At 41.8% G+C, this 26,652-nt stretch overlaps 1 protein-coding gene across 1 annotated transcript in view; it reads right to left on the minus strand.

Annotated features, from left to right (window-relative positions):
* Positions 1-1,411: 1,411 nt before the first annotated feature.
* LOC140421111 (START domain-containing protein 10-like) overlaps positions 1,412-26,652 on the minus strand; it is a 39,832-nt gene continuing 14,591 nt past the window's right edge. Inside the window, exons 2-6 of the mRNA XM_072505517.1 lie at positions 17,896-18,043; positions 13,105-13,208; positions 11,977-12,094; positions 8,463-8,515; positions 1,412-8,225 (exon numbers count right to left, since the gene is read on the minus strand). Of these exons, the coding sequence (XP_072361618.1) occupies positions 7,992-8,225; positions 8,463-8,515; positions 11,977-12,094; positions 13,105-13,208; positions 17,896-18,043 (657 nt within the window). The 3' untranslated portion in view covers positions 1,412-7,991. The remainder of the gene's footprint in view (positions 8,226-8,462; positions 8,516-11,976; positions 12,095-13,104; positions 13,209-17,895; positions 18,044-26,652) is intronic.

Genomic DNA, 26,652 nt, shown 5'->3' on the forward strand with positions numbered 1-26,652 from the left:
ACATCCAGTCTTGGAAATATGGCTGGAGAATCAGTTGTCGACCAAATCGGGGATGGCGCCGCTTTCGCGATGCTCTGCCTCCAAAGCAGTGTACTCAAGAGTACACGCGCCATGTATTGACGGCCTCAGGACACTGCCCGAGGCCCTCTTCTCTCCCCCGCCCCCGACCGGCTGAGTTCCCGACAGCATCGGTCGCGTGTGGTCTCATCCAGTAGAAACTCGGCGTGGCATCTGCGGACTCAGTCCAGCGGGGGTGGACTTTATTAAGAGCTGTGCCAGGCACTGTGGGGGGAGGGGGGTCTGTGGCAGGTGAGCTGGCCAAAGGTGGGGGGCACTATTTTGTGGGCTGGGTCCGCGAGTAGCCTCCTCCATGTCCTAGCAATTCTCTGGGCCGTAGCGGCAGCTAGAGCTGGGTGTTCTAGGTTGCTGGCATGCTAGCCCCCAGCAAGATGGGGAAATAGGTGGCCGTTTTATACCATTTTTTCTGGCGTAAAACGCCACCATTCCCACGCCGGCGTTGGGACATAGCCCCAGAATCAGAGAAGCCAGCCCATTGTATTTCTTCCTGCTCACTGGATCGAATTCCTAGAACTCCAAGCAAAAGATCACTGTGGATGCACCTCCAGCTGTGCAGAGTTTCAAGCAAGTGACTCACCCTCAATTGAAACTGTCGGTCTTGCCAGTAATGCTCCCATCGCACAATCAAAAATAATAATTCTCCTCCACCCCACCTCAAGAATCCAACCACAGCAGTTGTGCACTCCTCAAATTCAGCAAGACATGAAAAGGCCTTCACCCATTCCAGTAGGACACTGTCTAAATGCAAGCATAACTAATGTAGTTTACAAATTGTAGTGTGAATGCAGTAATACTGGAAAAAAGTTGTCCAGCATCTTGCCAAACCATGCCTTCTGTAGACTAGTCATAGAATCATAAAACTTATAGTGCAGAAGGCGGCCACTCGGCCCATCAAGTCCACACTGGCCTCTGAAAGAGCACCCCATACCACCCTATCCCTGTAACCCCACCTAACCTTTGAACACCAAGGGATAATTTAGCGTGGCCAATCCATCCAATCTGCACATCTTTGAACTGATTCTATGATTCTATACAGTACTTCCTAAGCTAACTGCAAAATGGTCAGCATAATGAGTGCAAGTGATCTTGTTTGCACTTACAGCATTTCCACCAGTCTGAGATGTACATTACTGTTTTTACACTTCGAGTCAGAGACATGGAGAGGAAGCTGAAAAGAATTAGATGACAATATTGGGACCAGGTACATGCTTGATGTAAAGGCCCCTTTAAATTCTGACCCATCACATGCTCAGGTATAGATTACTCAATATAAATGCCATACAAAATCCCACAAATCTTGCACAAGTGTCAGATAGGAAACACACACACAGCATTGTTTAATGACTATATTTTACTTGTAAGAAAATGTTTGAAAAGAATTACAAAGTTTAGTAAAAAGAAATTAAATTTGAATTCTATTAAACTGATTATGACCCATTACAAGAGTTTGGCAACTTATGTAATAGCTAAACAAGTTCCTACATTTTAAAAAGCAATTTGTTACAATGTGAAATCAATGTAAACATAACTAAGTGATTTGTAATACTAGCATTCAGATAAAGAAATTGATTCAAGTATGATTTTGGCAATGTTGTATTCAGAAGGTTTCAGTATCAAAACCGACAGAACAGATATAATCCATTCATCTAGCTCACAATTCAAATCAATAAAAGCCACCATGTCCATGTATTTCCCTTCTTATTAATGTTCTCCACTCTCAAAGGCACTAACAATTGAAATATGTTCTCAATTAGCACTTTCTTTCTCCTTCAAGCAAGTCCAGACTGGAGTGGTGGTAAATTTTCTAATCAATGCCCACTCAGGATGATGAATAAAAATTTGTAAAGAGAAGGCATGATCATGACTCTACCCTTCTCTAACCAATTGCAATGTCCCATTGTCAAACTAGAAAACAAAATCAGATGTGGGACCTTGCTGGTCTACCTAAGTCATCTAATTCTTCAAACAAGAACAACAAGGGAGACACAAACTCAGCTTTTCTATGTATAGGCACTAGAAGCAATACTATATTGCCACATATAGATACATCAGTTGAACTAATTCAGTTAAGAGATTGATTGTGTAGTATATTCATAGTTATATTTGATTGTGTAGTATATTAATGGGCAGCACGGTAGCACAAATGGATAGCACTGTGGCTTCACAGCGCCAGGGTCCCAGGTTAGATTCCCCACTGGGTCACTGTCTGTGCGGAGTTTGCACGTTCTCCCAGTGTCTGCTTGGGTTTCCGCCGGGTGCTCCGGTTTCGTCCCATAGAACAAAGACGTGCAGGTTAGGTGGCTTGGCCATGATAAATTGCCCTTAGTGATCAAAATGGTTAGGAGGGGTTATTGGGATAGGGTGGAAGTGAGGGCTTAAATGGGTCAGTGCAGACTCGATGGGCCGAATGGCCTCCTTCTGCACTAAGTCTGTTCTAAGTCTAAGTCAATAGTTGTCATATGTCCAAGCTAACATTTTTGCATAATCATCATTGAGCACTTTTAGGTCAGATACAGAATTAGAGATGGAGTAAAGCTTCCTGTCTACCCCACCAGGTTTTACAGTTTTAAAAAGCTTCCTATGAATGGGCTTAATATACCTTAATACCCCAACTCCCTACATCAGGACTCTAGTTTAATTTATTTTCCCATCCAAACCATATGACCTGAGCGAGATCACCTATTTTGTGAAAAGCTATTGTGAACAAAACTGATGCATCATTGCTGCAGAGTACACAAGTCTTGATTACAGGGCAAGCCCAACCCTTAATAAGCAATCTCTTAATAAAACTAAAATTGAAAAGTCAAGTTTGACAAGTGTTTTGTTCCTTTCGCCCCTTCCCAAGTAATTGTTGGTCTGTGACAATTGAGCAAAACAAATTGCTACCCACTACCAAACTTTTATAGTTTAGTTTTATTTTGACTAAATTTTTTATTTTACTGCTATATGTCAATATTCTTCAGAGAAGCAATGTATTAAGGATACAATTAACCAGTCGTCCTCTGGTATCTTGCTCGAGTAACTATTTTCATCTAGTGACTATAAACACTGGAGAATTTGTGTAAGGATGTTCCATTTGCACTTTAACATTGGAGAAGAGCCATGGAGACCACCACCCCCCTCAACAAAAAAAGCAAGCTTGAATAGACTATCCAGGGCACTCTTCCAAAGTTAACAATGAGCAAGATTAGAGCATTTGTGGAAATGAATTTGGAGTATTGTCACCCATTATTTGGATGGTATGTTCAGTGTGGTCCTCAATCTTGCGCTTAGCAGCAGGAGTCTCTGAATAGCTGTCAGGACTAGGAACTCTGGTCGACTTTCTGCTCTCTAACTAAACGAGAGACCCTATCGTCATGCTCAAGATCTAAAAACTTTACATTATTTATTAATTTTCTTACAATGTACTATGACATAAAAACAGTTTCTTCCTCAATTACAACATCCACAAAGAAAACAGTTGTGTTGCCGTTACCAATGATTAAATGGTAGCTTTCATATGCACAATTCAAATTGTCTTAAGGATTCGTCAATTACAGATTTTGCTCAATACCCCAAACTTTATCTACACGTACATACATTTCGCTCATTAGAATTATCTTATACAATGAAGGGAATTAAAGTTAGATTTCCTGTCTGACAGTACTTGAACCAAATCTGGAACTTTCTCAGACAGTAATTAATCTTGTGCTGAGAGATAATCAGTTAGTGTCATGATTACAGAAAAAAAATACATTTACGATTTGAGAAAGATGTTTGGATACTTATGCAATTCTGCACTCTAAGAAATGTAATTGTTCAAAGATAAATCTTAGATTAGATGCCTCATTAACATCAAAACATGAAAATATGAACTTTCACACAAAAAACATTACAGCCCAGAAGTGACAACTCATGGTTGAACTGAAAATAATTTCTGCTCCCACCAAAATATTTTTTGAAAAAACACCATGAGCAATATATAGCAGTCATTAAACTGCATATGAAATATTATGTACATCTAACAATGTCCTCTCCATCTGGAAGATATGAGTGAAATACACAATTGCACTTAGGTCCTTCATTTGAGATATCTGGTGTAGGCTGGAAAAAGGGGTAAAGGGACCTGCTCCTTTAAAAAAAAATCTGCTAGTGTAATGCAGGTACAACAACCACCCCCATCATCCTGTATCCCCCAATAAAAGATCATGGGTTTAAAAGCTTGATCAAGGATCTTAACTAACAGTTGGTGGAAAAGCACTTCAGCTCCTTCCCCTAGCTCCTTCCTTGGAGAATATGGAAAAAGGATATTATCACAGTCTACATTTAGTCATGAACACAGCCCATACCAGAGGTATATACACAAAAAAAAAAGCTAGTTGGAAACCAGCTAGATTTGATGGCAATAACATGCAAGTACAAATTTTACAGAAACTCAGATTTGACAATCAACTATAAACGGACCATAGCAGAAGCGTAACAGATCATTCAGGATGATTATTTTTTAACCACCTGTTCCCAAGCACAATTAAAAAAATAGACCCCAGGATTTTTTTTGTAAGGCTGAAGATTTCTCCCCAACATAAACCTCAGCTCTGATAAATGCTCAATTCAAAACAGCAACAGGATCTCATCTGAACTGGATGGAGCAATATAAAAATAGTAAGCAAGACTATAATAATCTGGGAAGAAATTTAGCTGTAGTTTGGTTCCAATGGGGAACTACTCAAATCACAAAATGCCATTAATATTTTTGTGATACAGGCAAGGGGAAAGAATGTACATTTGTGAACCTCCAAACACTGAAGATACTTTCCAACGGTTCAGAAAAATGCAACATGAGCATTAAGATACTACTCCCAGTGCAACAAATTATGGCCCAGTCTTCCACTTTTAAATATTTTTAATCACTCCTGTAACATTTACAGGAGACTTCAGAAGCCAACAGCAAATTAACAACCAACGTTAGGTGATCAGGGAAATAATTTACTGGTACCACACTAGTAATAGTGCCAAGTTGTTAGTAAAGCTTAATGAACGAGTATGTGAAATTTTCATGCTGGGCCCTTTTGAATGGTGATATAAAAACCTAGAATTACAACTACAAATTTTAATCTGCCCGAGGTTAAACAGAGCACTTTGGATTGGGGTGTAATGCTGATTACTAGCTGGTATAAAGTTGAGCTAAGCATCACATCACATTTTAGCCAAACCTTATATTGATTTCAGTGTAATTTATCATTTAAGTGCAATAAATAAGCCAAGCTGACAATATGGCGAACACTACTGAGGCAACAACATTAGGGTCACTTGGTATTCGAGTTTCATTATAAAAACATCTGTACAGGACAAAAAGCAGGTGAATACCAAAACAAATTTCTGTGCACACAAAATGGCATCAAATGACTCAGCAGGAACAAGGATAATTTCACAAAAATAGAACCATTTTCAGTCTGTTAGAGACATGTAGGGACCTCAAAACTAGTACAAACATTATTTAAATTGTACGAGGAAATTGATCCCTTGTGGACCTGGTGTTAAAAATACTCACTAATTGTCATCTTCTTTTGCTAGTTACAGGGAGCCTGTTTCCTTGTCAACAGAGCACCATAATCAATGGATTTGTGAAATGTATTAACAGGGCAGACTCACAAAAAAGACAAACCATGGAAAGGTTGCTAGAATGTCATCTGCAATTGTTTAGCTGGAAATCTTTCACAAGCAAAACTGAGTTACTAACTATACTTGTTGAAATATTTTTCCAGACTCTTCATGCATCCACTAGAATTTTGAGGTCCCAAGATTCTCTAATTATTTCAAAATTTCCGGTTTATTCTGAACAGTTACAAAAATCCAGTTTACAACTATACAAAATGCCAAAAAATACCCTTTAAATTCTAATTCCATGGTTTTGTTCTCAAAATATATTATCTTCATTTCTCACCTTCAATAATTTACTTAATTCCATTGCTCTCACTGCACCATGACATCCATATCCCCTGTATGATTACTGTAGGCACCTGAAGTTATTCAGCCTGGTAGGACTTTTTTTGTAAGAGCAGGAGAGAAAATGATTCCTTGATTCACATTTCGGGGCATTTTTAAACTTATTGCTGTAAAACTTCCATTAACCAGTTGAAGGACAATTTGATGCTGATAGCTTATGGCTATTGCAGTTTCTGAACAAGTGGTTTCTATTCTTGCAAACAAAGTGAATTAATTGCAGGGATTATAAGCCACAATCATATCTCCAGGTTTTGTACATGCCTCAACAATGCTCTTAAGAGTTCTAACCAACTTGACCAAAATTATTGCAAATTGTTAAACCTTGGCAGTTGCAACTAAATAACACATGTGCAGTTTCCTTCATGTCATGGATCACAAATGTAGTGCAGTGCCCTAGACCAGTGTGTGTTGAAGTAGTATTAGCATATACCAATGTCAATTTATGAATAAAACTAAACATTCCATCCTTGCTTCCATCATTATTTTTTAAGAAACAGGTTTGGGCACTCATTTCTAATTGCAGGCTTCATTGATCATAATTAACCATTGAGGTCTAACCACCACTTTTTAAATGCAAAACCAAATTAAATTGAAAACAAAATCTACTCTCTCCCAAAAGGAGATTGTACATTGCACAAACTGCAATAATTCAGCATTGTACAAGATAACATGAAGGCAATAATATGAAGTTTGTATCCACTGAAAACTTCACCTTCCTGCCAGTTGACAACCATTACACTTTCTCTTAGCTTTTCTCATTTCAACCAGTATACTCCTGCTCAGCTAGACATTGATTTCATGAGCCTTGCAGATATGCATGCTAACTCTACACTTCCAGTCTGAATTCCCACTGCAGATTTCAAATCTTTCTTCTATATATTTACCTTGCTGTGCGGTCAGGTTTTAAAAAGTGGTAACCTGGATTCAAAAGTCAGTTTTCAGGACGAAAATCATCACTTTAAATATCAAACCACCAGAGGAAAACAGGAGCAGATACAAATAACATTGATATAGTGCTGCTGCTGGATCCTGTGACTTTGAAATAATTGCTTCATCAGAAGGGAAACAGACCCTTCCCCTCCACTCCACCTCTAGCCCAAGAGACCCAAGTTTCTAGTCTTAGATATTTTTATTTCTTACTATAATTTAAATAAACTAAGTGAACTGTGATATATTTCCAACGGTACTGATAATGAAGTTATTTCGGATTAATATAGTCACCACCTCCATTAACACAGAGCAGTACTATAGTCAAACACTGCACAACTGCCATTCGTGACCCTGAAGAAAAACAGGATTTCATTGCACTTAGTTCAACAGTGTTAAGATTAGAGAATTATTGTTGTTCACAAAATGAACACATTACAAAACAGAGCTACTGATTGTAAGGAGGGAAGATGCTGCAGTCCAAAACTGGGAAAAGTAATTTTGTTTAAAAAATACTTGATCAAAACATGTTTCAAAGGAACCTAGAAATCAAAAACAATACCACATAATACTTGTGAGCATTCTTTCACACCAACCGAGACCCAGCATGCCTGTAATTCAAGGCTCTGTCAACTTCATTAAAAGGAGGAATTCTGAAGCATCCTTTCACTAATGTTTCTATCTGTAAGGCACATTCAAAACCAAATAGGTCATTAAAGTCATCGTCATGGCTGATCTTTCATTTCAACACGGTCACAACTGACTTTAACCTGCATCATGCACAAATTTTTAATTTATTGCCTAAATATCCAAATGTCAGCTTTTGTGTGTACATAACCTTGGTTCAATACCAGCTGCTTCCCAGACACTAAATTAATCCATAATTAAGAATTCTCCTCCCAAATTCCAAGGGTTAATTATGAATTCCTACTAACTCCTCCCCAGAACCCCAGCCAAACTTCAAAGACCTACAGCATCGCAAGGAACATTACAATGTGATTTCAGACTTTTAAGCCCTTAGTTCGACATTCTTCTTCATCGCTACCATTGTTTTCTTCAGACAGGCTGCTTTCATCAATATTTTCCAGTGAATCGGCATGCTGGATTGAGAGTTCAGAGAGGTTCATGGTCGGTAGAATATTCTGTTCTGGGTAAAGCCAGGGTTTGAAGTCTGGCCTGTTCTTCTCTTTCCATTCTGGGTACTTCAGGCAAACTTTGTGGAGTCTCTTCAGTACCTGAAGCGCACACAAAATGGAGAAGGTTTCTTACTGCAGTCATATTCGCATCCGAGCCACACAACACTGTTGAAAATTGGGCAAAAACAATAACGATTTCTAAACAGTGCATGGAAGTCAGTATTGCACTACCCTGACAGATCTGATAGTTTATAAAAATTAGCCTATAAATCAATCCCAGAACATAGTCCAAGATAATTATTACTTACATTTGGAGCTAGATATTGAGTTACTTACATTTGGAGCTAGATACTGAGAAGCTTTGTTGACCACCCATTTTGGCAGAGATCCTGAAAGAACAATCAAATTATCGAATTAGTTGTAGAACTGTGAACAAAGCTCAAGGCTGTGAATTCTTTTCAGTGTCACAATGTAAGTGGTTAATCTTCTTTCTCTCGCATTTCCAAACCTCAAAATGTGATCAGCAAATTCTTCAGAAAACACAAAAACGCAACCAAGATGAAAATGAAGTTGGAGTAGGGGCCATATTTTTCATGAACAATCCCCAAGTACGATAGTACGATCAAAAAAAAAACCACAGTAAAATTCCAGAACCCAAGGTAGAAAAAGTGGAAAGTGATTTAACTCAGAGTAGGGCAATGACCCAATGCAATGGTTGTTCTTTGCTTAACTGGAAAGGGGTACAAAAATGTGCGTAGACACCCAAGATGCTGAATTCAAACTCTTGGCTACTCATTTAAAGTTGAGAATAATACTTGTGGCAACGTCTCAGGAAATTAAATGGGTGGAGAGACTCCTAGATAGATAAATGTACCATTTCCCTGAACAAGGATAGATTTGATGGTCCAAAGGAACTTTCTTTTTCAGGCCATATTTTAAAAAAATATCCTGACATGCAAAAATCATGATCTTTTGTTTAAATGCTTTAGACGGGGCAGCATGGTTGAGCAGTGGTTAGCACTGCTGTCTCACAGTCAGGCTGACCAGCCTGTTTCTGTAGTGTTATAAGAAGCTATAAACTAAACTACACCTTATTTCTTCTGAAACACACAACTGATTCACCTAAATGTGGAAGCTTGGTTCAAAATTATGTTTGAACCAGAACTACTATACAATGGGCATAAATGGTACAATGAAGCTGTGGTTGAATCGGGACTGTATTTTACAGGGTTGACTATATTTAACTGTATTTGATTTATTTAAGAATTCCAAACAGGTTTTTTCAAAAATCACTGCAGAGCGCAATACGCATACAATTCCGAGCCCTTTTTCTGGTATTAGAGACTTTCTTATAGCTGTAATTTTAAAAGGAAAAGCTGCAGTTAATTGCTTTTATAAGGTATACATTAGTAACAAAGCAAAGCATTTGTAGCTTGAATCCACAATGGAAGCTGCACAATATATTCATTTCTGAATGAGGCCCCTCTCTTTTCACTTAATTCCTAGCCGAACTAGCCTCGGGAGACACGAGGGGGAGTTCGATAATTTTGTTGTCTTCCTCCCCCTCTGATGAAGTACCTGACTTGTGTGTCCCAGAATAGTGCCTGGTAACAGTGCAGGAATTTACACCCATATCCCACCATCAAAGTTTTTATCTTCCTCTTGTCAACCGAGCAGGCGGGTAGGCTGCTGCCAGCCCACACAGTATTTTGCCATTTATCAACCAGCTACCAGCAATTGCTCGAGAGCAACCTGAAGTGACAACCATATGTTGCCCCTCTCTCTGGCTCTGACCTTGTTTTGTTCCAAACCAAACAGCTGCGCAACAAAAGTACATGTGAAAAATGTTATGTATTTCCTTTTATCTGAAACTTTACAATGATAGCTGGAAGAAAAATTTTAATATTGTACCACAGGTCATAACATAATCCTAAAATTGGAAGCAATTTTTAAATAAAATAGCTCAAGTCTCTTTGCTATGTCACCAAGCGTTGTCATGCTTGAGTGAAACTAAAAATCATAGCAACAGCAGTCTTTGACTCCATGAATGAAAGGAGATGAAAGGTTCAATACTAATCAGTAAGGCTAATTCATATGCTAGTTAAGAAATATGGGAAATGATGGGCTAAAATTTGTAATCTTCCCCTGCAGATACGGATCAGATTACAGCATATATGTTGTCAAACTGCTAGAAAACTGTATTAATTATGTCAAATGATGTGGTTTGGTGCAGTATTATGATAAAAATCAGTGAAAGGATTGCAAATAGAATTGCTTTCACAATTAGTTCCATTAAGCCAGTTGCTAAGCAGGCTATTTCCATCTCGAGGAGAGGACAAACCCCTAATCCTGCTTTCCCATGCCACCTAACTACTTCGGACAGGGTAGCTATTCTGGACACATTCACAATTGAAAGTCTAGAGTTGGATGGGAGGGGGGTGGAGGAACAAGGGATTAAAATAATTATTCTTACCAGCCAAGCCTACATTATTTGATGGTAGTGTTTGTATTTTGTTATGTGCAAAATGCTAAAGCTCAGTTGTAACATGTGACCATTAACTGAGTCATATCAGAAAATAAGGACTTGTCAAACAATTGTGAATGTCAGGGTTAGTCATCAACGACTCAGCTTGAATGTTAGAACACAACTCCTTTTCAATCTTCAATGTTTTGTGAATGGTATTTAGTGATATGGGGAAAATTAAATTCTAACACTGCCATTTCCTACTGGTGTTAATATTTACCCCCCTCCCCGGCAAAAAAAAGTATTTCAGTGCCTCAAAATGGTAATGAGAGTTTCTTCCCGCATGATGGATTCCGAGTTCTATTGTACGTGCCACATATTGGGTAAAGTTTTGTATTTACAAGTGGTTGTCCTTCTCCATTGTGCAGTAGTGCTGCTTTGAATAAAATTTTCCTATGGTAGGGGGGAAAAAAAAGCACTGCTGTCTCATGGTGCCGAGGTTCCAGGTTCAATCTCGGCCCTGGGTCACTGTCCGTGTGGAGTTTGCACATTCTCCCCGTGTTTGCGTGGGTTTCGCCCCCACAACCCAAAGATATGCAGGTAGGTGGATTGGCCATGCTAAATTGCCCCTTAATTGGAAAAAATTAATTGGATACTATGATATTAAATTTTTTTTTTTTTTTTAAAGTCTTTAGACAGGAATGTATTGCTTACCTGCAATTCCAGCATAATAGATCAGATGGGTGCAGAAGGCAAAACAATTAGGGTTCCCACTCTTAGTACCCAATTATTTTTTTCCAATTAAGGGGCAATTTAGCGTGGCCAATCCACCTAACCTGCAAACTTTGAGTTGTGGGGGTGAAACCCACGCAAACACGGGGAGAATGTGCAAACTGCATACGGACAGTGACCCAGGGCCGGGATTCGAACCCGGGTCCTCAGCGCCGCAGTCCCAGTGCTAACCACGTTCCGCCCCAGGGTTCCCACTCTTAATCATTATTCAACTTTAAAGTAAATAGAATAGTTTACATCTCCAATGGATATCCTACCAAAATCCAGACATGCATACAATTGTGAAAGTGGAACTATATCCAAAGAAAGGAATCAACACATTTAGAAAACTGGACTGGATAGAACTCCCGACAGAGAATATTTGGGATAGGCTGTTCAGTCCTCAACTCCTACTCCCATCATTTGATAAGATTATGGCTGACATGCTACAACTCAATTTTCTAACCCTATCCCCATATCCTCGATTTTTTAGTGCCCAAAAAACTATCTATTTCAGGCTCGACTCCAGTTAGAGAAATAAACTGCACACATATTGGCATCTACATCAATTTAAACTGCAATGTTTAACTGCAAATCCTTATTGCCGATCTTTACCTTTGGGATCTGCCTCAGCCATATACACAAGATTGCAACTTTTGGAGCCAGTAGATTGGACTCGATAACCTGTTAGAATGGATACTGCTCTGACTAGATCCTTCTGAGGAGGGTATTTCTGTGAAAAGGAAAGGAATTATCACTTTGAGACTGTTGGTACCTCGTCTTTATCAAAGACAGAACAATTTTTTAAACAATGACCAGAGTAAAACCAGAACATATTCATAATTTCATGTGAAATCTGTAATTACCAGCCACTTTGCACCTATTTCTTCCATTTATTGGATTACACTTTCTCTAGGAATCACTTAAATGCAAATGGAAAATAAAAATGCAATATTACAGGTGATGGTTATTGAGAACATATGCCCAGAAATCCTGTACCACCATTCGCAGTAATCTTTCAGGTCTCAAGTAGTTGCCTCAGTTTCACAGTTGTTGGTTTGGTTGGTACAGGAAACAAAGAGTAGGAACAAACTGGTCTTTTTCTAAATGGCAGGCAGTGATTAGTGGGATACCACAGGGATCGGCGTTAAGCTCACAGCTATTCACAATGTAATGATTTAGATGAGGGGACTAAATGTAATATCTTCAAATTTTCCGATGACACAAAGCCGGATTGGAGGGTGAGCTATGAGGAGGATTCAGAGATCCTTCAGTGTGATTTGGATGAACTTCCACCTCTAACTATTCCTCTCACGTATTTGAGGACCTTAGGGCCATGACTTGTGGTTCTACTGCTAGTGAAAACAGCAAAGGTGACAATGGACATCCCTGCTTGGTACCCCGGTAAAGACGAGAGGGGTCGAAGGTCACTTTGTTAGTGCAAACACTGGCAAATGGCGTATATAACAACCACACCCATGCTACAAAGCCCGACATACATCCAAATTTTTCTAAAACTGCAAACAGATAATCCCACTCTACCCAGTCAAATGCCTTCTGTGTGTCGAGCAAGATTATGAGCTGACCGTCCCCCGTAGTAGGCACCACATTGCAACAAATTCTGAAGAAATGTGATGCATTTGTTTAAGTATGACATGACATCCAGACCCCTGTAGCTTATACAGATCCTTTCTCTCCATCTGAGACACATATGGGAGATAGGGTGCTTAGATCTATACTTACAGGGTGTTTCACAGAGTAGTTGATAATCATGTAATCTTTATCTGTGACCAGCCATGATCGCAAAGTAACCACATCCCTGTCTTTCAGTGGACTTGGGCATTTCCCTAAGGAGAGAGAAGCAAAATTTAAACACAGGGAACTGAAGAAATTGTTGCTTTTAAAAAATAAAAAAAATTCACATCATTCAATATCCGTCCACAAAACAGCATTCAGGCAGGCTAACTCTCATAATTCGGAATACCACATTACAGATCAACATGGCTAGTTGGCTGTAGATTCATTTTGAGAATCATAAAATTGTGAATCATTGTGGGCATTTTCAACGTTTCAGACTTACCGGTGCTACAGACGGGGTGAAGTTGGATATCCCGGTAAGAGAGTTCTGCTAGGGTGGAGATCTCCTACTCCACCCAGTGCCTCGGCCTGGTTAATGACCTAATGTAGTTCCTAGATCTAGAGAAGGCCAATTACACCATTAGAGGATCGGTAGAAGGGTTCTACTCGAGATGACAGCCATTCATTTCCTTCTTCAGAGAGTTAACATCAATTGTGGGGGGTGGGGGTTAGTTTTTAGTTTTATGTTGAAGGGTTGGGTTTAGTGGGGTTGTTAATTATTCATTGTGCTATTCATGTGTTGTGCCCTTATGTATTTGTTGTTTAGTTTGTTCCTTTTGTGATAATGAAAAATGTCTTCAATAAAAATATATATATTTTTTAAAACACGGATTTAACAAGCCATTCTCAACATGAATCTAAGAGGTAACACCACTGGCCCGCCTGGCCATGCTATCTGCATCAGGACAGGAACAGCTTCTAATTAGCTCCAACTTAGTGGGAATAAAACTGGGAAACTGGAACTTCCCCGCTCCCTGGCGCAACAAACTGGGATCGAATCTCAATTTTTTGAAAAACCGATTTGGTTTGTCTGGATTATAAAAAGAACTCGCATGTGCCTCAAATAAAACTTCTTTATAGTTTTTGACAGAAAAGGAACTTGATACTCTGTTTGCCAATCTCTAAATAGTTTTTGCAATAGTGATAATATAAGGCTGTGAAATGTCCTGAGGTGTGCAGTTATTTAGCTACTGTAAATTTCCATGCCCTTTAACTCTCTTACAATAATCAGATTCTAAGCCATCACACATTGTACAGTGCATGCAGCACTTTATAAAGCGGTACAGCTGTCTAAGACTTGACTGAAAGCAGAACATGTATCACGTTGTAGAATATGGATTGTTCCTGCTCCCCTTCAACATTCAGTCGATCTGTGATCTTCAGTAGCACTCTTCACATTCTGTTGTTGAAATTCTGTTCCAAGTAGTTTTCTGTAATCCAGTCTCATTGTAATCAAAGCGTAAGAACTTTAACTAAGTATTATAAATGGAAATTATATCAATAGAGCAGTGATTTTATCAACACAGATGCTTGCTTCTGAAACTTCACCATGTCACCGTGAATTTTCCTGGGTAGATTGGGGACCAAGACTATATGGCAGGGGAACGTTGGAAGCAATCTTCAGGAGATGGCCAATTAAAAATCCACCTCTGGGAGCCATGTCCAAACAGGGACAATATCCAGGTTTCAACATCCGAGCTTCCATTCTGTGCACCACATGATTAGGACTGCTGCCACCCTTTGCAGTGTGGTTCCTGCTGAGGGGCCAGCACCATGTCAGCAGTGCTATAGGAAGCACATTCAGTGGGAGGGAATTGTCTGCCATTGCAGCAATAGTTACATTATTGGAGATATTAGTCTCCATGAAGTGACTGCAAAGGCATGTCTTCTGGTTGGGGAGACATAAGCACACCATAATGCTACAATTGAATATCTGAACAAATAATTAGTATGAGAGAAAATTTTGTTCAATGTCTATTCTATCTGATTAGTTTGCCAGTGGTCTGTGGGCCAGTTTTAATGTCAGCATTCATCAATATTGATGAACTTGATTCTAATAGTGTTCCTTGAAGTTGAATAAATTTGCATCAAAGAACAGTACAGCACAGGACCAGGCCCTTTGGCCCTCCAAGCCTGCGCTGACCATGCTGCCCATCTAACCTAAAACCTTCTGCACTTTAGAGGTGCATGTTCCTCTATTCCCATTCTATTCATGTATTTGTCAAGATGTCCCTTAAATGTCACTCTCATACCGGCTTCCACCACCTCCTCCAGCAGCACGTTCCAGGCACCCACTATCCTCAGTGTAAAAAAGCTTCCTTCGCACATCTCCTCCAAACTTTGCCACTCACACCTTAAACCCATGCCCCCTAGTAATTGACTCTTCCACTCTGGGAAAAAGCTTCGGACTATCCACTCTGTCCATGCCCATCATAATTTTGTAGACTTCTATCAGGTCGCCCCTCAACCTCCGTTGTTCCAGTGAGAACAAACAGAGTTTATCCAATGTCTCCTCATAGCTAATGCCCTCCAAACAAGGCAAGTAATAGAATTGCATTTAAGCCAATTATCAATCAAGATTTTAATATCACCATCTTCATATTTATGGCTGGTTTATTTACAAAATAATGTGGCTCTCTCCCAGTGATAATCTGTTCTTTGTTCTCCTCTCCTCTGTCTTCTTTGTTTCTTTTTTCCTCGAGGCAGTGTCCCACGATGAATGCAGGTTCACAATTGTTGGTGGCTCTCCAGTTTCTCATCAGTAACTATTCTTCATGTGTGACTCTGGACAGTGAGTGTTTATAGATGGGAGGACATCATAGACAGGTCTGATCCTGTCCTCACTCAATGTTGACATAAACTCAATGCACCAAGGGATACTGGAGAGAGATTATTGACAGGAAAACTAGATGATTTTCTTTCCCTCCCTTGCCTGGAACAAGAAAACTTTAGTGTCGCAAACATTGCGTTAACTCAGGATAGACTGGGTAAGCGAACATGGCATGGGTCCCAAAGTTCAGCCAGTTGGCAAACGTGGCTCCCTGGACAAAAACTTTGAAACACACTGGGTGCAATTCTCCGCTCCCGCGACTAAGTGCCCACGCCGTCGTGAACACTGTTGAGGTTCACGACGGCGCAAAATGGCCCCAATCTCGACCGATTCAGGGCCTGAAAATGGGCTAGGATCGGCGCCGCGAGAAACTCGGGGTGTGTGTCGCGAAAGCAGTGTCGTCAGTGCACGCCGGGCATTGGCGCCGCATAAAAGCGGCACCGTGTCATCCACTGCCTAACTGGCGTCACCCGCGCATGCGTGGGTTGGCCAGCGCCAGCCGGCACCAACCCACGCATGCATGGTTGCCGTCCTCCCCGAGGCCGCCCCGCAAGAAGATGTCGGATGGATCTTGCATGACGCGGAGGAAAGGAGGTCCACCTTCAGAGAGGCCGGCCCGCCGAGCGTGGGCACCATTTTGGGTGTCCCGGGCGATTCTCCGGCCTGCGCCGCGCAGAACTCGACGGGGCCGTTCTCGTCGCTTGGGTGCATCGCGGGAGGGCGTCGAACCGGCATCGCGGGGAAAAATGGCACGCCAGCCGATTCTCCAAACCGGCGCAGGAGCGGAGAATCGCGCCCACTGATCTGGGCTGACAATCGGGTGCATTGGTAGAAAAGATGTTAAATCAAAAGGCTAAGTTTTATCCCCCTGATCAAGCAGATGTTAGAGATCTAACGGCACTAATGGAAGAGCAGTATTATTTCTGGTTAACATTGCTCTCTCAATCTACAGCACCAAAAAATAAGTTGCTTAACTTGTTAATCTTCCTGTTACTGGCACAGAATGACAGCTAATTTTGTCCACAATAATTCAAATTTTAAACAATTTATTGTATGAAGCACTTTGCGATGTTCGGAAAACATCATTTGCTGTACAGGTTTGTACAAAACTATTGAAGGAAAAAAGGTGCAGTGTCCAGCAACCAATGGTGAGAAGGTGAGATTTAGATTTCTCCACTCAATCGGCTGATTAAAGTTATTAACTCCCACTTGGTAAAAGATTTGAGGGGGCTGGGCCACATACATGCCAATAAGGAAATCGTCCATGGTTCAGAGATTCCCTCCCCTCGAGTCTGAGGTAACATATGAAAGACACAGTAGAAGACAAAACAGATCATCTAAGGTTCGCCTCCTATTTGTGAATCGTGTGGGTATTTTTAGGAAAGAACAGAAACTATATGAGAGTAACATCGCTCACTGCCCCTCCCTGCAGGTATTAGGGCAAATTTGTCAAAGCCATAAAAATTTCTGGAGCTCACATTCAATAACTAAAAAGTGTGTAACAATCTTTCAGTGCCTTGCCGAAGTTGGTGTGCTTCTTCTATGAGCATGGGTGGTGAACCTCACAGGCTGTTCAACAAAGAACAATTGTTCTTTAAACAATCATCTGATATCCACACATCTGCCAGGATGAATTATCAAATAGTGACTTCTCTTCTTAATCCAGGAGCCACAAAAACAAATTAGCAACCCAATTGCGTGAATGTATCCTACCTTTTGTTCTTTCTGGTTTAATTCTACAGGTGTTGCCTTTACCCACTGGATATCAGACAACATTTTTATAGAAAATGAAACAGCAAACCGAGAGGCAAGGCTTGAGTGTTTGTCTGGAACTCGTGGACTCTACATGAGAAACAAGCATTTTCTGGGTTTCTTTAAAAACCTTAGCTCAACAGCATGAATTTCCAGTGTGAGAATCTGGATATTGGTTAAGATTTCACAGTGGATTTTTAGAATATAGTGAGCTGTATGTTCTCTCTGTGCTGCAATTTCAACAATTGCAAATTAATTTCCTGGAGAAACAGGAATTCATGAACTTTACTTAGTTAACCCTCAAAAACACTTACATGAATAATACCCAACGTCTGCATTCACTGTGAGCCGTGCAATGTCATAAGTCTTGATAACCTGCTTATCCCACTTGCGGCGGTACTCATTATCGTGCAGCACATCATACACCGTCCCTGCAGAAACATCTTTAAGTTCGATTCTACACTGAAACAGGAAGAGGAATGAGTTGTTAAAGCCTCATGAAAGAACCAAAAGGAAAATGATTATTCTTCACAAAGATAACTTGCCAGCAGGCTAAACACACTGGCATCAGCAAGAGACACCATCTGAAAACTGGGATTCGAGTTCTTGAGCCACGACACTTCTGTGGAGGTGGGGAAGAGGACGTTGAGAGACAAAATTCCGAATTCAAACAGTGAATAAGCATGTGCAGGGTCGGTGGAAAGAGAAAGCGCAGCAGGGTCAACTTGAGCAACAGTTGCCCGGCATCTCATTTTTCTTCTGGCTTCCTATTTCTGTCATTTCCAAGAGATTAGTAATATTTACTGGTCACCCAGGCTGTTGCAAAAGCAATTCTATTCAAGGTCTTAACTTCAGATCAACTGCAATTATTAATCAATCATTCCGAAGGCAAGATATTGGATTTTCTTTTACGCTGAAGGACAAACTCAACAAAAATTACTGCCTGCCTTGAAACGGTTAGGTGACCTATTGACATGGATAGGGCTGCAAAAGGATGCACTCAGTAATAGCTGCGGAGAAACTGCTCTTTCCTCTAAAAGCATTAAAGGTTCAGATTTTAGCTTAACTTTTGGCAGAGGGCTCGATAGATGTTATCATTTTCTTACCACACCTTTTTTGAAAAATATACAACTGTGTTTTACTGTCTTCCCTTTATCATTGCATCATTCTCTGGCCAAACGAGCAGGCATGTGACTAACACTCGCCAAGTTCCTAACTCAAACTGACAACAACCAGATCCTTCCCCACGTGCAGGACTGAGGGGAACAAAACACAATTGCTTAGTTCACTGATGGCACAGTTCAAATAAAGAACAACAGGCGTGGAAAGTACCAGTTTTCTGCTATTGCTGGGAGAACTATTCTCTGCTGTTTTCGTTCTTGAGAATGATGAACTTTGTACTTTTGAAATGTACATTCTAGAACGTACAATCTATTCAAGTGTAAAATAAATGAAATCCACATTCTACTTACGCCCAATGCAGTCACCAGACTTGCTTAGAAAACTGGTACCAACATGTTCAGCAAAACCTTTTTCCGTCATCATTCCAGATAGTAAGTATTTCAATGTAAAATAAGCAATTCACTCATACTTGCAAACTCTAATGACTAAAGGCAATGACTCAGTAGTTACACAATAGTTGGCTGAATAAAAGGTACAAAGAGCCTAGGAAAATGGAGAGCTTAGAGCAGCTGATTTCACAACCACAGAAAACTTGAGTTTTCACTGCCATGCCTCTAAGTCAGTGTTGGGCAATCTGGCTAGTGAGTGGGATGCACGAGTGGCCCTCCATCTCGGGGGGGCCACAAGATTGAAATCAGGCTTGTTCACCAACGATGACCATTGAATACGACTGAATGCAACAAATACATGCTGAATATTTCCTAACAAGTTATAGAATCATTCATATATTAATAGAACGGTCATTAACTTCTCAATGGTAAAAACAAAAGAAATATTTACTCTTTAGATGCAGGTGCACTCGGCTCTCACGATCAATGTTGTGTGCAATCAGCATACACCTTACTTCTCATGCCCTTGCTTTACGCTGTTACCACTTCAGTCATACCATTAGGAAAGCAAACTACACGGATGGAAATCAGTGGAATTTGGCAACTCTGCATGTGTGCAACACTCAACAAAACGTCTTGTGGGCTGCACTGAGAACCCTGATGGGCTGCATGGGGTCTCTCGGCCAAACAGCTTTATCACAGGGTCATCTTTTAATGGAAGCCATGAAAGGGTGAAGACCCAATAGATAAAGCTAAACTATGTACAACAATCTTACATTTACAGTGCTTTTAACATCAAAAACAGTCTCTGCCCTCAATTTCACATCTCTGGTCAAGAGTAGAAGTTGAGATTTGGCACATTCAAATTCAAACTAAGTTTCCTCCCCTTATATGTTACATCATCTCCGAAAGCCACCTTGGCCACCATCTGCTACCAAAGTCATAATTCACATTTCAGTACCCCCACAGATGAACATCTACAAGCACTTACCTGGCCAATATTCATCCCAGTCACCACTGTGACTGTGACCAGACTAACTGATCCTCTATCTAGTTTGTTGTTCATGAAACCTTGCTGTCTTTAAATTTGTTTATATTTCAGAAGTATCAATGTGATGGATAGCTGGGAAACACAGGGGGCGGGATTCTCCGCCCCGCCGCGCCACATTTCTGCCCCGACTGACTGGCAGGATTCTCCGTTACGCCAGCCGGTCAACGGGGTTTCCCATTGTGGGGCAGCCCCACGCCGTCGGGAAACCCCCGGGCGCTGGCGTAACGGAGAATCACGCTGGTGGAGAATCCCGGCCAGTATGTGCAGAGGATTTAAAAAACATGGGCCGCTCCTGCGCCGGTTGGGAGAATCCCTTGGCGCGCCATTTTTCCCCGCGACGCCCTCCCGCGCATTCACCCAAGCGGCGAGAATGGCCCCATCGAGTTCTGCGCGGCGCAGGCCGGAGAATCGCCCGGGACACCCAAAATGGCAATTCTTAGCTACACCAGCTATTCTCCGGCCCGGATGGGCCGAGCGGCCTGCCCAAAACAACGGCTTCCCGCTGGCGCCATCCACACCTGGTTGCTGCCGGCGGGAACGCTGGGGGGAGGGGGTGGCCTGTGGGGGGGCGAGGGGGGTTCTTTCACCAGGGTATTACTCAAAAGGGGTCTGGCCCGCGATCGGTGCCCACCAATCGGCGGGCCGGCCTCTCTGAAGGAGGACCTCCTTTCCTCCGCGCCCCTCAAGATCCAGCCGACATCTTCTTGCGGGGCAGCCTCGGGGAGGACGGCAACCGCGCATGCGTGGGTGACGCCAGTTACGTGGCGCCGGCCACGTCATTTAGGCAGCGCCGCTTTTACGCAGCGCCAATGCCCGGCGCGTGCTGATGACGCTGCTTTCGCGACACCCCCCCCCCCCCCCCCCGAGTTTCTCGCGGCCCCGATCCTGGCCCATTTTCGGGCCCCGAATCGGTCGAAATCGGGGCCGTTTCGCGCCGTTGAGCAGAAAATCGCGCCCATTATATGAATATGAGCTCTCTTCCTTTCTCACCCTCGCTCAATTCCGCATTCCCACCTCTCTGTCCTCGCTGCGCTTCAATGTCTTCCTTTGTTCCAGAAAATTACCAGGATTTTGACCCTCCCCTTCAAATTCCTCCATGGCCTTGCCTGATCGACAAGCTCCTCCAGCTATAGATCCTTGCACCTAAATGATGCTCTGCCAACATTAGTCTACCTACTGTTTCATGCTCATTCAACTCTTGGCCAATCTGTTATCACCCTCCGAAACCCATCCGTCAGTTATTTGCACATTACCACCTCCTTCCTTACCTTCTTAAGCCTCAACAAATCCCTTTTCTGTGTGTTATAACCTGCCTACTTACGATTGGCTGGGGACTAATGACTATCCCACAATCCTATGGGAGTATGAACTTCCCCAATGAGGGGGGCGGAGAAACTCCTAGTATAAATAAGCTGGCCAGTTCAGGAACCAGCAGGAAGGAGAAGGTAGCAAGGGAAGTTACTGCTACTGTTATGTATATATTGTTATAGTAAATAAACGTTATTATTTTGTATCCTTAAAACTCGTGCTGGATTCTTCGTGGCCCTTACAAAACTGTGGCTGTGCTTTTTCTCTCTTCTGCTCAATTCACCTTCTTACCTATCACTCTGTTCTCCAACATTGTCCTGTATGAAATGTACATTCTAGAAATGATTGGAGACGCCAGTGTTGGACTAGGGTGGGCACTGAAGTCTTACAATACTAGGTTAAAATCCAACAGATTTATTTGGAATCACTAGCTTTCGGAGCACAGCTCCTTCATGAGGACTCATCTGATGAAGGGGCTGCGTTCCGAATGCTAGTGATTCCAACTAAACCTTTAACCTGGTGTTGTAAGACTTCTTACTGTATTATATAAATGTAACTTGTTCTAATTGATCCTATATTTAGCTCAAACCTAGTCTATAAGCTGAACCTTCAGATATATATTTTGGAATGGCGATTGTGGAACAAATTGGAAAATCTTAAGCATCCAATTGGTTACTGACAGAGCTGAAAATTATATATCAGAAAATAATCCTTTTTAAAGATGTTATCCATCAGAACTTAATTTCATAGAAAAACAAACTGAATTTCATAACTAAATCCTCAGAACTCCAGTTAAAATCCGGAATACCAGATAACAGGACCCACAAACCAGTCACCTAGATCTTAGCATAGTAAGGAAGGTTAGAAAAAATCCAACAAGGATGATTTCAGACATTAAATTAGGAAAAGTGATCCAGTACTAAAATTGAAGGGAACAATATTTTCCAAGCTTCTAAGATGGCAACAAGCACAGATAACATTGTGTCACATGTCCAACTGTGATAATAGATCCAGAAGACAGAAATATAAAATCAGCAATCCTCAAGTGAGAGTTTTAAAATTTATTCTTTCATGGGATTTGAGACCAGCATTTGTTTCCCATCTTTAACTGCCCTTGAATGGAACTATTTGCTGGGCCATTTCAGAGGACAGTTAAGAGTCAACCACTTTGCTGTGGGTCTGAAGTCACATTTAGTCCAGGCCAGAGAAGAGTGGCAGATTCCCTTCCCTAAAGGGTATTAATGAACTCAAATGAAAATTTTTACAGCAATCAATGGTTTCATGGTCACCATTAGGGACCGGGGTGGGGGCAGGAGGGCTATTTGTCCTGGGCCTCAAATTTGGACATTGTTAATGTTAATTGTTTGGCATTTAATCAGTTTTGCAACTTCTTTTTATAAGGAATAAGGAAATATTAGAGGAAAGGAAAATGAGTTTTGCTGTTCCACATTGTACATCAGGCAGAGTCTGTACAGCCTATCCTACTGGTGCATGAAAGAGCGTGAAGGACGTGCATACGATCAGGTAGTAGAGCAAACACATGGTTGAAGTTGTTGTATTGTTCGTTCGCAGTAACTATTTATGATGGATACTTTTTCAACATAAAGTCCTAAGAATGAAAGCACTCTTCTCTGGATTGCAAGCCAAAGGAATTGCTTCAAGAAATACTAGAACTTGAAATTGAGGTGTTTCCTGATGTCACAATTGCATTGCATATTTTTGTCCGTTTTCCTGCATCAGTGACTTCAGATGAACACATTTTAAGCATGTTGAAGCAGATAAAGAAATATAATCTTCAACTATGGATCAAGAGCTTTTGAATAGTCTTGCCATGCTTAATATCAACCGTGACATAGCTCGAAAGCTAGATTTTCCCTTCGTAATATTGCATTTGCATAGAAAAAGGCTAGAAAAGCATGTAAATATTTTTTTAAATTAAAAAAAATAAAAAATTTAGAGTACCCAATTCATTTTTTCCAATTAAGGAGCAGTTTAGTGTGGCCAATCCACCTACCCTGCACATATTTGGGTTGTGGGGGCAAAACCCACGCAAAGACAGGGAGACTGTGCAAACTCCACACGGACAGTGACCCAGAGCCGGGATCGAACCTGGGACCTTGGCACCGTGAGGCAGCAGGGCTAACCCACTGCACCACCGTGCTGCCTATAGAAAAGCATTCTTAAAATATTGAAATGATGTCTCACTTTTTTGGTGCCCTATTTTGTTTTCATGTATTTTTATTATGGCTAGGGGCCTCAAAAGCTGAAAGTGACCAGGGCCTCGCTGGACCTCAGAGGGCCTGGTTACCATTATAGAGACGAGCTTGATATTCCAGATTTATTAAATTCCATCAGCCCCCATGGTGAGATTTGAACCTGTGTCCCCAAACCATTAGCCTGGGCCTCCGGATTACTAATCCAGTGACATTATCACTATGCCATCGTCGCCCCAATTGGCTGAATGCCTGCTGGAGCATTTTTCGGCCATAAAACCTTTTCTCTTCACGTCCATGCACCCTTGGACTGTTATGACGGCTTACAAATGAAAGTATACTATCCCAAACCTAGGTTTTATCCCAGCAATATGCAAAAATACAGGCAATATGAAACTAATAGCCATACTCGAGGAGACCATTACTATTGTAATGGAAATGTTTTCTGTAGCAGTATGATCTGGTACATACAGGATTAAAGGTGGGATGAGTAGAGTACCTCCCACACAAGTGATGCAAGAAGACACATGGAAGGATAAGGACGTGTAAAGACCGAGGATGGCAACTTCCAGCTGGCATGCCAGATCCCCAAGGGATGCTGGAACTTTGTTGTAATCCTGCACTACCAGCAGAAAAACAAAAGTGAAGCATGCTACTCAATCACAAATACACCCTTCCTCAGCCTCAGAGCTTCCTGATAGCCCAAATGGAAAAAGTAAAAGCACTGCCCAGCAGTTAACATCATTTTCGGACACCTTGGAAGAAAGAAACTATCAAGAGTACCAACAACTATTCACCTCCAAACTGACTAAGTGTGGTTTAACATGAAGCAATGGAAGAAATGGTTTAAAACATACCCAAATTCAATACACCACAAGCCCGGTGGTGGAGGCTACATTGAAAGTTTGGGGGCAGTGGAGACGGCATAGGGGAAAGACGGGAGCCTCGGTGCGGTCCCCGATAAGAAATAACCATAGGTTTGTTCCGGGGAGAATGGATGGGGGATTTGAAACATGGCAAAGAGCTGGGGTAGTACAATTGAGAGATCTGTTCGTAGATGGGGCGTTTGCGAGTCTGGGAGCGCTGACGGAAAAATATGGGTTGCCCCAAGGGAATGCATTTCGGTATATGCAACTGAGGGCTTTCGCGAGGCAACAGGTGAGGGAATTCCCGCAGCTCCCAACACAGGAGGTGCAGGACAGAGTGATCTCAGAGACATGGGTGGGGGATGGTAAGGTGTCGGACATATATAGGGAAATGAGGGACGAGGGGGAGATCATGGTAGATGATCTGAAAGGGAAATGGGAAAAAGAGCTGGGGGAGGAGATTGAGGAGGGGCTGTGGGCCGACGCCCTACGTAGGGTAAACTCATCGTCCTCGTGTGCCAGGCTAAGCCTGATACAATTTAAGGTGTTACACAGGGCGCATATGACTGGAGCACGGCTCAGTAAATTTTTGGGGGTAGAGGATAGGTGTGGGAGATGCTCGAGAAGCCCAGCGAATCACACCCACATGTTCTGGTCATGCCCGGCACTACAGGGGTTCTGGGTGCGGGTGGCAAAGGTGCTTTCGAAGGTGGTGGGGGTCCAGGTCGAACCAGGCTGGGGATTGGCTATATTCGGGGTTGCAGAAGAGCCGGGAGTGCAGGAGGTGAGAGAGGCTGATGTTTTGGCCTTTGCGTCCCTAGTAGCCCGGCGCAGGATATTGCTTATGTGGAAGGAAGCCAAACCCCCGGGCGTGGAGACCTGGATAAACGACATGGCAGGGTTCATAAAGTTAGAACAGATCAAGTTCGTATTAAGGGGTTCGGCTCAAGGGTTCACCAGGCGGTGGCAACCGTTCGTCGACTACCTCACAGAAAGATAGAGGGAATGGAAAAGAAGAAGACAACAGCAGCAACCCAGGGGGAAGGGGGGGGGGGGGGGGAGGAACCGGACGGACTCTCAGGGATGTCATTGTATATGTATAGACACTTGTTATAAGTAATGTATATTGGATTGTTGGATTGTATCTTTGGAGAGTAACTATTTTTGACAAGGCAGTTGCCACTCAGTTTTGTTTTTGTTTTTGTTTATATATTATTTATTTATTTGTTTAAAACAGGCCACGGGTATTTATATTGCTTTGTTGTTGTTCAAACGAAAAACTATGTACTGTTATGTTTGGCCACAAAATTTTGAATAAAATATATATTTTTTAAAAACATACCCAAATTCTAGTCCAAATTTCAAGCCGACAAGAACCAAAATCACCAAAGCGTATGACTCTCCCAACAGAATGGCAAACAAGATGTGGAAGGATTATAGGGCCTCCAGACCACCTGAACCTCTTAACTTCAAGGACTTTAGCGGGGACTTGGGGTAGCGAGAATATTGTTAAAGCTAATACTGTGATCACAATAATGTTGAAATACCATTAAGGTTGTACAAATAAACACTTAGAATGTAAGACTTGAAGTAAACTATATCTATGGGATAAAGTCTTTGTAGGTGAGGGGGGGGGGGAAATGGTGGCATTAGTAGGGTGCGGTACATAAAGGGTTAATAATGTGGGACTGACTTGAGTACAGCACCACCCACAGTGATGTTAAGAAGGCATATTACCCAGAACTAGGCTCAGTCTAGAGATATGTAAAGACCTCTGATGGAGTCAACTCCATACCTGTGCCCTCTACTGGATATAGTTATGAGTTGTTAATAAAGACAGTTGGTGACACCTTAATTCAGCCTGAGAAGCAGCGGTGTTCTGTTGGCATTGCTGGATAACAGAGAGATTGTGTGGAAGCTTGAGTATACATGGTGTTTCAGGGCAAAGGAACACGGAAAGGAGAGATTGAAATCCTGGATGTGGCTCTTTGGTGACAGCATCTGAGAAAAAGCCTTGTGCAAGAGAAGATTTCAAACTGTGTTCTTCGAGAGTGAAGTCTGGAAACACTTGCATGGAAGACAATTCCAGTGAAACCAGAGGGCACACAGTGTGACAAGCATC

Source organism: Scyliorhinus torazame, chromosome 5 (assembly GCF_047496885.1).
Source record: "Scyliorhinus torazame isolate Kashiwa2021f chromosome 5, sScyTor2.1, whole genome shotgun sequence".
NCBI classification, from domain to species: domain Eukaryota; kingdom Metazoa; phylum Chordata; class Chondrichthyes; order Carcharhiniformes; family Scyliorhinidae; genus Scyliorhinus; species Scyliorhinus torazame.